The following is a 12,417-nucleotide window of genomic DNA, read 5'->3' as shown; positions in this document are numbered from 1 at the left end:
CACAAGCCAAATTCCACAGGGAAGGAGAGCTTTTACTTGGATAGTTCCATTCAAATGACACTGTGAAAGCCAGAGGGTGAAGGGAAGCTTCATGCTGACATTACAGGGGACAAAATGCAAGCTTCTGCATGATGTGTTTTACACCACCAAGGGCCACAAGAGCACCACAGGGTAATGAGAAACTCTGGGTGGATGAGTCTGTGAGTAACCAGGCAAGAACAGTCATCAAACACAGTAACACTTGTGTTTTCTGCCACCAGCTCCTAAGCTCTCTTAGTAAAAGCCAACTTAGCTAAAATATGTTCTTGTATTACAGTTGTGGTTCACAGTTGCAGTTTCCTCCTTCTAATAAAACTGCAAGGAAAGAGACCATTTAGTCACACAAGACTGCTTGTCAGTAAAGAAAATACAAATTTACTTTTATTATAACCATAGAGAGGCATATATTTAACAATTAGCTGTACATTCAGCACTCAGGTATATGTGTGTCAAATAAACTCGATTCTCTTACTGCTAAAAAAGAACACTTCTCAGCAATGCACAACCTGTGCTTATTAGGATGTTTATTATCTCTGTATTGCAGTTATCTTGACAGACAAGCCTCAGGATACAGAATAAAGCTTTACTCTTGGACCAAAATAGGAGGCAACATTTTTATTTAAAAAAATTAAAAACAGCAAGTTTCTAGTCAGATAATATAAAGCATCTTAAATTAATCTTTTGAAACTATTTACACTATTTGTAAACGTAAATATCTGAAACTGTACATGTTTAAACAAATGTTCATTTAGCAAACAGGCTGTATAAACTGATTGCTCTTCTAATCCTTCCACCAGCTGTCCTAGAGCTGTCTGGATACTCTAATAGAGAAAAAGATCCCAAGCACAAGAGCGACTACTGCCATGGTTTACCTTTCACAACTCTTCTGTACAATGTCTGCATTAAGTTAGTCATAACTCTGTACAGTGACCATGCAGTCCTTCTGAAAAACCTTATAAAAAACAAATATACATATTTTACAATGCACTGGACATTATTTTACAGACTGTATTTCTACATAAGTAAAGGGAGAGGACAAGTTTTTCTCCTTGTTAGTTCCTTTACTTAATTTTTAAGGAGTCATGTAAGGTCCTATTAGTACCATTTATGTATTTCAGCACCACTGCTGTAACATTTCTCGTGGTAGCTTTCAGTCCTACCATCTTGTACTCCAGTCTTGTTATTTATATCAGGAAAATTATTAAATCAAAATATCACCGATGTGCAAGGAAATTTCTTCATATTCAAAAGTACAGAAGAGGCTTTAAAAATAAGTTAAAGATCTGTCACATAACCCACTACATTTTCATTTTACAGCGCTGCACAATGAAGATTTACACACTGAGAGACCCTGAAGTGTTCATTCCATTAAGGCCAGGCATTTAGCTTCCAGCTTTCCACACTAATGTCCAATTAATGCTCACTCAACAGTGTGCACTGTTTACCAGTTCCCGAGCACTTATCCTCTCTTTACAATGCAGATTTGACAGCCTTGCACATCAGTTTCAGGCATCCCCACACCCCCTGATTAGCACTTTCTCCACGGCACAAAGGCTGTGCAAGCTCCAGACCCCGTTCCCACTTTAAACAATGTGACACCACTATCTGGTCTTGAGAAAGGCAAAAACACCAACTCTGCCCTAAAATTAGATAGCTGAAACCCTCAGTGCTAGGCAGTGCTGTGAAGCATGTGAAAACATGTACTTCACTCAGACACAACAGAAATTATGTTGCAGAGCTTTCCATTGCAAATCCCAAGGATCTGAGACCCTTCACATGGAGAAAGGCTAGAGTATGACACTTCAGGTCTGGCCTCACCCCTCTCACTCACAAGAGTGTAAGAAAGACAGCCCATCCAGTGTTTCAAGAAACACTTCACATGTGGGAAATTAAGGTTTCCCAAGCAAGAACCTCTGAATTACTTTCCAGCATGTGGTGGATTACCAGGATTTTCAGAGAAGTTAAAGAAAAACTCAGAGCATGACTGCTTAAGTCAAATTGTCATACCAATATGGTCATCTCCCAACTCTCACAAATATCTATTGCTGCTCTCATTTGATTCCCTGCACTGTATTTCCAGCATCTCTTTGAAAGTGTGACTTTCCATTGCATATATCAACTCATTACGGGAAAGCAAGAATGGTTTTTACATTAAAAAAACAAACCAAAAAGGTTTTCAATTTTGAAAATATCTAGAAAAGGCAGTAATTGAGCTTCCATAAGAGTGATCAGCAAAGGGGTTTTTGTTTCATTTTCTTCTGCCCACTGCTCAAGCCAATGAACAGGAAGACCTCTACCAAATCAAGAAACCTGTTCATTTGGGGTTTTTTCCTTAAAACAGGGTTAAGCAGCCTGGATAGTTTTGATGCAGACTGGACTGCACAGGGATCGTTCGTTTACTTCAAGCAAATGTCTCTGCATTCCCTTCATTCCCTGGCATTTGGCTGAAGCTTATTCCAAGCAGCCTCATTGCTGGGCTACTTGGACATCGACAACAGTAAGTTCACCTGAAAGACAAAATGAAAGCCTATGTTAGAGAAGCCAAGTTTTAGAACTGATGTGTCATATTTTGACCTTCAAACAGGATTCCTAGGAAGCACATTAATCAGAAGACAGTTACAAAACAACAGCCAAAATTTCCAGTCAAATGCCTACTCACAGGCTTTTTAAAATGCAACTGATGACCATGCTGACCACTCATTTCAGCAGTGACAAACTACTGTGATAAACTTCCTCAGGTAACTCCATGTGTTGTCAAGAAATTCCAAAAAACAGGCACACTGGCAAAAAAATGTTACCATTCACCTCAAATATCTGAAATACACTTGGGATCCTCCACAGTACATGTTTCTCATAGATTACAATATGGTTTCCCACACACTTCAGTTTGTAGGATAAGTAATCCTAAGGTTCATCAGATAAACAATTAGAGGAAGCCATCTCCTCCAGGATAACCTCACCTCCTTATGGTGCATCACTCCCACTCCAGAAAAGTGCTCCAGGACAGTTATCTCACATGCCTGTGGCCACACACACTGCAGGCAACATCCTCTAATCCATAAAATAGATTACCTGTTTAAATCATCCTGTGATAATCAAGATTCTACCTACATTCCCTAGACTACTAAGGTCAAAGTGACATTTTTAAAAGCCTGCTTGGTTTCTGACAGAGAAACCTAATAGAGGGAATTCTTAACCCAAATTATCTCTGAGCCTACAGACCATGCAGGCTTACACTTCCATAAACATCTGCACATTTTCTCACTACAATTCACTTTAAATGCACTCTAGTAATTCATTCTCATGCTTCTTAGATGTAAAAGCTGCTGCTTTTTGTATTTGTCAAAAGAAAGACTGCCTTCAAATGCAGTTTTTTAAGGCATATTCACTGGCTTTGATACCTTTCCAAGAAGACAATGCCAGGAAATGGCAAGACTCTTCTACAATGCTGTACAACTCAATTCCCAGCAACATCAATCACCACCTTGGTTTAAGAAAATCTATTAGACATTCATTAAAAAAACCCAACCAAAGTCCTCTCCTAGCTGAGAGTCTTAAGATCAGATAAAGCCCAAAGTTTAATCATCCAGGATTAAGGGGGATAAGAAATAAATAATGATACTGAACACTGGAAATACAAAAAATGAAAAAAATCAATGTTTATAAATGCCAGTCACATGAAAGAGCAGCTGATAAAATAGGGACCTTCAATATATACCTGTTCCATTGAAGGACAAGCTATGATCTGGAGGTCTTCATTACTAAATTCTTCCTTTAACAGAGCATGGAGTTTCTGGAACATTTGCTGAATGTTATTCTTTTAAAGGAAAGAAGAAAAAATCAGTATTAAAAAACACAACACCCACCTTAAACCAGAACAAACACAATATATATGGAATAGCTACTGAAGTGACCAGGTAGGGAGAAGCAGTCAAGCTCCAAGAACTTTTTCTAAAACAAGCCCCAAAACAGCTACTGGAATCCACATTAGCCATGACATAAAAACTTCAGTTAGATGTGCTAAAGTGAAACATTGAGTCCTAAAGACTTAACCTAGAAGCTTAATACTCAAGCTTGGCTCCCCTGGTTGTTTACAGCAGGTTTTCCACTCAATCTGTATCACCCTCTCTGCCTCTGGTGCTCTTGCCCATGCATAACTGACCAAAATCGACTGGTTGGTGTGGGACAGAGTTAATTTTCCTTACGGCAGCTCATTTGGTGCCAGGTGGAAAATGTACACAATAAAGAGCAGCAGTTACTTCCCTGCAGTATCCGTGTGTTGCATAGTACAGCAAGAGCAGTACAGCTGTTTGGATTTGGCTTTTTTAAGCTAAAGATATCACCATGAAACATCTACAGGTAAACATGGCAGCAATACTCACCCTGACTGGCTTAAACAGAATTAATTCTGTATCTTTATTGGACAAGTATAAGGACATGCTTCGTAAAGTTGATGGCAACTTTGTTTTTATTGTCTTGTAAGTGGAAGAGACCAGATCGTTGATCTTTGCTGAAAGAAAAAGAAAACATGTTTCACAGGCTAAAATGGAGTTCTGCTTGCTGAAACCTATACTCCAGTAAAACACCTCCGCTCTCCTGGGTGGATCATTACCAGAGGTTTGAGTGGAAGGGAGAGAGGGGGCGCTGGGCTGTGCAGTGTCAAACATATCACAGGACCACAGCCTGCCAGACACTGCTTCCTTTCCCTGCAGAAAATGCACCCATCCCATTTCTGAAAGCTACCACATCCTCCTGAGGCTTCTGAAATCACAACCCTCCAATAGCAACTAAGCTCTACATAGGCTCCCTCCCAGAAAACCTAACTGGAAAAGCAACTGCTGGGAAACAGTGCTAACAAAGAGAACAGAATCACAAATCCTCCTTACTGTTTATAGGCCATGTCTGTGAGGGGAAAGGCTGCACAGAAATCTGGATTTTGAATTAACCAGACAGGAATCCTCTGTCAGACAAGACCTTCTTTCTTTATTGCTAGGAATTTTAATGATTTTACAAGATCATTGCCTAAAGGCCAAGGGAAAAAAAAATACATTTTGTAGTTTTAAAGTACTGAAATTAAAATCCTGTGTGGGTTTTTCCTCCCTCAACTTCTGCCACATCTAAATTTTCTGCCTAGTGCCACTTCTCAGACAAATGACTCCAGGAAACAGCAAAAACTCTGCTTCGATTTGCTTCTACACACATAATTATCTCCAAACAAACATTAAAAAAACTCTTGAAGAAGAGAGAGATATTAAGTAGAATCTCGAAGTTAGCCCTTGAGAGTGTCTGACCCATGGAGCAGCACTGAGTTATGTATGAACATTGCTGGCTTTACATCTTAAGAATATGATGCAACAGAAGGTTCCAGTGTATGATTTGGAATAATCAGTTTTTCATCCAGAAGCACAACTTTGTAAAGTGAAGAGCAAAACAACCAAGGAGCATCTAAAGCTGCTCCAAATGTTCCTATGAAGTGTTCACATTTGAATTTTTAAAAAAGAGGGAAATAAACCCAGATTCCATTTTTGCATGGTGACAGGAAAACTCAAAACAAACTAAATACCAAATGTACAGACAATAAGGGCTTCAGTGAGGATTCATTCTTTCCTACACAAGTAAAAGCTTTATCATAACACAATTAATTAATTCCTTAAGCACATTCTGTATGCAGTTGCAGAAATGCTGTTTACATGCAAGAACAATCACAGCTTGAGAAATACTCAAGGCATTCATCTACTGCACCAATTAAACACATATTCTGAAGTTTGTCTGGTTTTTAAAGCTGGCTTAAGACATTTCAAATAGCACACAGGCTCAAATGGAAGCCAGGATTTGTAAGAAAAGAGCAGACAGTTCTTATATGTAGAATTTTTCAAAATCAATCACAGTCTCCCAGTCCAAGTCATTCTGATCACCTCTTCAGATTCCTAATAGTAATATGAATATAAACCAAAGTAAATACCTGGTTGTGCCCAAGGTTGCTGTGAAAGGCTATAATTGGGACCTCCTTGAGTGGCCATTGTTTTTAAAGCAGCTGCCTAAAAGAAGTAAAATCAACAAAATTACATTTCTTTCAGCTGAGTTCACAACAAAATAACCAACTAAAAATTGCACAACTCTCTGAGATACCACAGTGTACAGAATCTCCACTGATCTGTCTCTTCTATGACCTGACTTAACAACACACAGGGGAAGCAGCTCGACAGAAATGCAATTCAAAATTACAGCCGTGATCAATTCTTGAAAGTAAAATTCAAAATAGGATTAAATTTACAAAGATGCTTGGGCACCTAAGGATACAAAACCTCAAAAGAGACTTATCCTTAAGCAGCTTAGTCAAATTCCCCAGATTCCCAATGAATCACTGAGATCACTCAAACAATCTATCAATCTCACCAGTTACTCACCTATATTATAGGCATGCCACTGACCCCTACCCCAGCATGACAAGCATAAGTAAATTTAATACTGTAATCTTCTAAATTCTTAAAAAATCAGCAGCTGGGATATCTGCAGTCCATGCAATGCTGTAGCCCCAGTTTCTGAGAGATCATGTCACTTATTCTCAGGACCTAAGGCTCAGAATAGATCCTCTTGAGAGGTTTTCTCACTAGAAATCCTGGCCTCTAGAGCAGGTTCTAGAAAGAAATGTATTGTAACAAGACATCCAATACTCTAAGATCTCCCTCAAGAACACACATGACCCAAGACTGTTTTTGAAGGCTTACAAATGCAATCAAAGTAGTTCCTGCAGAAAGAAAAGCTCCTGCCAACCTTCACACACTTGTTACAATTCAAGGAAAAATTAAAGCTTCTTGATCAAAGAACACAAGGGTTGCTTGTAAAAACAAGCTATGACATGTTCCTTTAACCCCATTAATCTCAAAAATGCCTGGAAAATTGCTGTTGGAACTTAAAAGAAAGCACACTATCTTCAGCTAATCACACAGCACTAGCAGATTGTCATATACCCAATTTAAATACCAATTCCCTTATCCTCCCAGTACTTCAGTTAGGTTAACAAACATACAACACATTTGTACCTTTGTCATGAACTCCTCCAGCTGGTCTATAAACTGTTTGGTTTGCTGCTGAATAAACTGCTCACAAGCTGATTTCAGATGACGATCTACGTCTTTCTTGGAGTCGATATAATGTTCCCTGATTTCTGGAGTACCCTTGAACAGAGAACAACAATTCTCTTCTTTTTAATTGCCAGAGACCACCACACACTTAAATGACCCAATTTTTCTTAATGCAACAAGACTCCACATTACCTCCAGTAAGAACTGTATCAAGGCATTGTTGCTGTTCAGTCTAAAAAATCTTGAAACTGCCTTAGGATTCAGGATTTTAAATGCTGCATCTGTGAATCAGAAAGTCACTCACACTGTAAGTCAATGCCACTCAGCTCCAGGAACTACAAACTATAATCACTCATTTATGCATAAAAATGGCCCAGCATGAATGATTATGACTGCAACATTAATGACAATAGCACTGCTCAGAGCGGATGCACAAGTGCACATGCACAGAAACACACACAGCTTAATTCACTACTTTTCAGTGGCACCTACGGTACACCTGTACCTAACAGTTGCACAGTGTAAACAGATAAATACATATCAAGAAACTAACAAGTTGCTGATTAACTGCAGTGCTAGAGCCATGAAAATTGCGTGAGCTCTTCTCTTCTGTTGCTGTAATCTACAAGTGGGAGACGTTAACATAAGCTATTTCAGCATTTACAAATAATATGCAAAATTTTGCACATATTGTCTGGGAAAACCAACTACACTTGCATGAAATTACTTTTAATTGGCACTTTTTTCTTCTGTGCTTAGCTGTTTTAGTTAGGACAAAACAACAAAACATCAAGGTTGATAAACATTCATGTTTATGTTCTCTACACAAGTCTCAAGAAGGAAAAGCAACAATGTCTGTAAATAACACAAGATAATGAAATTACACCTATAGTCTCAACAGGATGCTGTCACGCTGAAATATAGTCAAATTGGGAAAAAGAAAATTATTAGTTACAGTATAGCTTTTTACCCTACTGTCAGCCATTTATCATCCTACAAATCTATCTGCTTTTTTTTTCCACTTCAAAAGAAATTCTGCACTCTGTATAAAACAGGAGGAGGGAAAAAAGACATAAAAGAGTGTTTTCTGAGACATTAAATAAAGAGAGAATACCAAATATATAGGTTTGTAGATTTTGCACTGAAATAAGAATCTGCACTCTTATGCAGCGAAAGGTGAACACAGAGCAAGATTATATGTGTTCTCTGAATTTTTTACCAGCAATTTGAGAAATTCCAGAGATTTCCCAAATTCTTGATTAGAAGACTATGAGCTAGTCCTTTTTCCTACTGAATATTTCAGTTACGTGAACCTTAACATTATACTACTTCAAAGAAATTGGGCAAAAACGTGACTTTTACAGTAAGCAGTATTGCTTCATCTGTAAATACCAAATTAAATCTTAAACCTGTGTGCAGGAAGTTTGGCTAGAACACAGTAAAACTATTAGCCATATTATTTTTCCTCTACAATTCATCCCAAATATAAGAGCTCTACTGGCCTAAGCTACACACAGTAGGAATTAAGCACAACATACATCTTTTCAACACCACTGCCACCACCACCCAATATAAAGAAAGTGTTTTCCATTACTTACCACTACCACCTGCAAAGCACTGGCTGGCACAAAAATTTATTCCATTAAATGAATATGGACAACAAACTTGTGTGTCAGCCAGGACAAGACACCAAAAGGATGTATTTGCCCTTTAACCTCCAGTCAACTAGAAACCACTCAACAGGTAGGAGGTTTCATTGATGTTCAAATGCAACAAGTGAAATGGTTAGTGTAAGAAATGCTTGCTTCAGAGTTAAGGCTGCAGCATATTAGCAGGAAAGAGAAGTTATTTCTTCAGCCTTCTCTTCTGGAATGGAAGGAGAGAAACTCGACATGCTTTTAATAATTTTTCCCATTATCCTTGCAACTTGGAAAGTGCATGACAGTTCAATTTTGTGTTAAGAGCTTTTTTCCTGAATTTTATAAGGGAACAATAGTACAATTTCAAAAACCATGACCATGGCCACTACTTCTATTTTCCTATGAGAGACATGCTTGCTACATAATACCATAATACCGATACTGTTCATTGAACTTGCAAAATAAGAAATCCTTCTCAAAACAAAAACTTCACAGAAAGGTCCAGGAAATCTTAATTTGCTCTAGCTAAGTTGACTACATATTGTTAAATTCCCCTACTAAGCAGCAGTAAGGAAAGATATTCCTTTAACAGGTTAGAAAAGAGGAAAGACAATTCTGTGCAATAGAAATGTAGATTATTTAGCAGTTCTTAAAAAAGACTGGATAAATGAGTTAGGTCAACAGTGAAAGCAGGCAAACACATTTCATAGAAAAAGAAAGAATTTATTAGATACATTTTGAATTGCCCTAAGTAGGAGAATGGTTTTGGTTTTTTCCAGAAAAGCTAGGAACAAAGCAAGAGATTAGAAAAAGCATACAGGTCATTGCAAGTGAACATAAAATAAACCCAAAACTTTTGCTGGCACAAAGGGAGGACAATCCCATCCCATTCTGTAGCCAGCAGCTGTTTAGTACCTCTAGTTTTCTTAAGGTCCAGGGAAATTTCCTTAATGGTGAAATCAGTGTGGAAAGGAGCAATTTGTTCACGAAGAATCAGAAGGTGTTTTATTAAGAAAAGCTGTCCATCGACCTGGGTCTACAGCACAAGAGAAAGAACATGCATTACATGTAAAAAAAACCCAAACAATTAAATGAGGAGCAAAGTTTCTACGTTTCCACTTTTATCATTTAACAAGCTTTTTCCATTAGTCTGTAGTGATTAACTACACTCTGGGATCAACAAATCCCATTTCTGTCCTATTTCTAATACACTGCACTACAGAAGCATTACTTCTACTTTAATGGGATACCTTATTCCCATTTCTTAGAAGAATTAGACTACGCAGCCGTATTAGTAAATATCCTCATTAAGTAAAGGTATCCACTATTTGAAAGATACAAATTTATTCTTCTTCAGAGAGAGGAATTATTTTGTGTAATTCACATCATTTATAGTTGAAAAACATGAGGTTCTAAATTTGTTTTCATCATTACAATGACTAAAAAAAGTCAATGTTCCTGTAATAATCTTGATTAACTGTGCTGTTCTGCAAAGGTCTTACAACGGATTTTCTCATGTCATTAAACACAAAGCTTAGTTAATTTCTAAACAGTACAGCAAAGATACAAAGAGTAAAAGAAGGCCAAGTTCACTCCATCTAAATGATGCGTTTTGCACTGCTTGTTATTTTAACTACATGCTTTATAACACGTGCTGGTTTTAATCTTTAAAGTTCATGGCTCATTGAGGCAAAAGGAGGAGGACTCTAGAATTCAAATTTGGTTTTGCAAGCTGGAGGAGGACTTTCCTTGATATAATGTTAAATAAAACAGAAAAGAAGAAATCAGATTTAAATCTGCAGTTTCAACAAACAGAAATGTCACTAAAAATGAGTGGTGGAAAGGGCTTCTTGAGTTGTTTGGGGTTATTTTTTTTTGTTGTTGTTTTTTGGTTTTTTTTAATTCTTAAATGCATCATTTTACCAGATAACATTAAATTAACATGCATCAAGAACAAAGTGGTAGAGATCCTAGTTCTGGGCCAACCTATTTAGGGTTCATTGCAGAACGAGTTTCATTCTCTGCAATACTTTTAAATCAATGCTGGCCAGGTACACAGTGCTGGAACTGGTATTTAACTGTAGAATTCTGAATCAGTTACACAGGAAATAGTTATCTGCTCAAGCTAAAGGGAAATGTAGCTTGCATTTCTTTTCAAAGGTGCTATGTTTAACAGAATTTTTTTAAAGGACACTCAAAAGAGACACTTTAAAACAGATCATTTCAAATCAGAGCTAAAACCTTTTTCATTACTGAATATTTACTGCTTATAAAAATCCAACAATTTTAGCCTACTAAGACTTTTATTTTTAATTCACTTCCTGGCCGTTAGGAATGAGCAAATTACTACAGGATTTAAAGGAACTGTGACAGGAAAAAAAGTTTACTCCAACTACTTAAACACAGGTAAAGTGTGTTGACCTGATGAATTTTTATTGAATTCTGAGCAACACACGAGATCACACCTTTTGATAACACAGTTCTGAGCAGAGAATACTTAAAACTTCCTCCCAGTGAACATAAGTTAGAAAGATGTTTTAAAATTTGAACAATGGAGGCAGAGAAAAAGAGAAAAGAGTAACAGGCAGTGAAAATAAATACAAAGTCCTCTAGCAAAAATTTCCCTTTAGGCATCACTTCACAGAATTCCCATGAGTTAGAGCAGCCTCTAAACATGATTGCTGCGATCTGTATGCCACCTTTTCAGACAGGCTACCATGTGAATCATTACCTTTGCCCTGCAATACATTAACCATAACTAAGAACTGGTGGCAGAGCAACATGCTTTGACTAAGATTTTAACAGAATTCTGAACCACTGCTTCGTGACTTCAGATATACAAGGGGCTGGGGGCTGTGGAAATCATACCCAAAGCACAGATTCTGACCTTGTTTTTGCTGATGGAATCAGCAGCTCCCAGCAGCGACTGGATGCAGGCAGATAAGGCCTCTTGTGATAATCCCTGAAACACTGCCCTCTGCAGGAAAAGGAAAAGAAAAAAAAAGACCAACAAAAGAGGTGTTATCAAAGCTTAGGCAGAATTTTAAGAGTTGCACTTCGTGAGCGATGTGTTTACCAGCTTATAAAACTCCAGATCAACCAGCTGCAAACATGTTGGCTAAGTGGAGGCACACAGGATGGAGCATTCAGATACAAAATCTTGCTACAACCATCCAGGCTGGATGCAGGTACCCACACAAGCCTGCCCTGCTCACCCTGCATCTCTGAATTGGCACCTGGGTAGCAACATGTTCAGTGACACTTCACACATTCAGAGCCAACAGCATGAATGGTGTGTGTTGGGTAACCTGACCAGACACTCTTTGTGTGTCAGGGCAACTACCTGTGCGTGCAAGCTACACCTGCAATAGACACGAGATCATTCCAATGAGCTTAACCTCAGGCAGACTCAAATTACCTCACATTTGTGACAGCTTAGTAAACAAACATGACAGCTGCCACGGCCCTGGGGACACGGAGCAAGTCCTTAAGTGGCAGCAATATGATCCTATGGCTGAGCCAGCCATAGGAACACAGCTCACTCCCACCAGCACTGCAACAGAGCCCTGACTGCCCCAGACTTGCCAGCATCACTTCATTCATTTGCTCCCTATCTACAGGGTGCAGGCAAAGGGTACCAGTTCTGCTAGTGT

The 12,417-nt window shown here is 38.2% G+C and overlaps 1 protein-coding gene across 1 annotated transcript in view; it reads right to left on the bottom strand.

The window, feature by feature from the left end:
- Positions 1 to 445: 445 nt before the first annotated feature.
- COG3 (component of oligomeric golgi complex 3) overlaps positions 446 to 12,417 on the bottom strand; it is a 30,680-nt gene continuing 18,708 nt past the window's right edge. Inside the window, exons 16-23 of the mRNA XM_030951518.1 lie at positions 11,652 to 11,741; positions 9,680 to 9,800; positions 7,317 to 7,405; positions 7,083 to 7,217; positions 6,002 to 6,077; positions 4,422 to 4,549; positions 3,758 to 3,856; positions 446 to 2,546 (exon numbers count right to left, since the gene is read on the bottom strand). Coding sequence (XP_030807378.1) covers positions 2,517 to 2,546; positions 3,758 to 3,856; positions 4,422 to 4,549; positions 6,002 to 6,077; positions 7,083 to 7,217; positions 7,317 to 7,405; positions 9,680 to 9,800; positions 11,652 to 11,741 — 768 coding nt within the window. The 3' untranslated portion in view covers positions 446 to 2,516. The remainder of the gene's footprint in view (positions 2,547 to 3,757; positions 3,857 to 4,421; positions 4,550 to 6,001; positions 6,078 to 7,082; positions 7,218 to 7,316; positions 7,406 to 9,679; positions 9,801 to 11,651; positions 11,742 to 12,417) is intronic.

Source organism: Camarhynchus parvulus, chromosome 1 (assembly GCF_901933205.1).
Source record: "Camarhynchus parvulus chromosome 1, STF_HiC, whole genome shotgun sequence".
Lineage (NCBI taxonomy): Eukaryota > Metazoa > Chordata > Aves > Passeriformes > Thraupidae > Camarhynchus > Camarhynchus parvulus.
The sequence above is the reverse complement of the archived record's forward strand: the minus strand, read 5'-3'. Positions and strand labels throughout refer to the sequence as shown.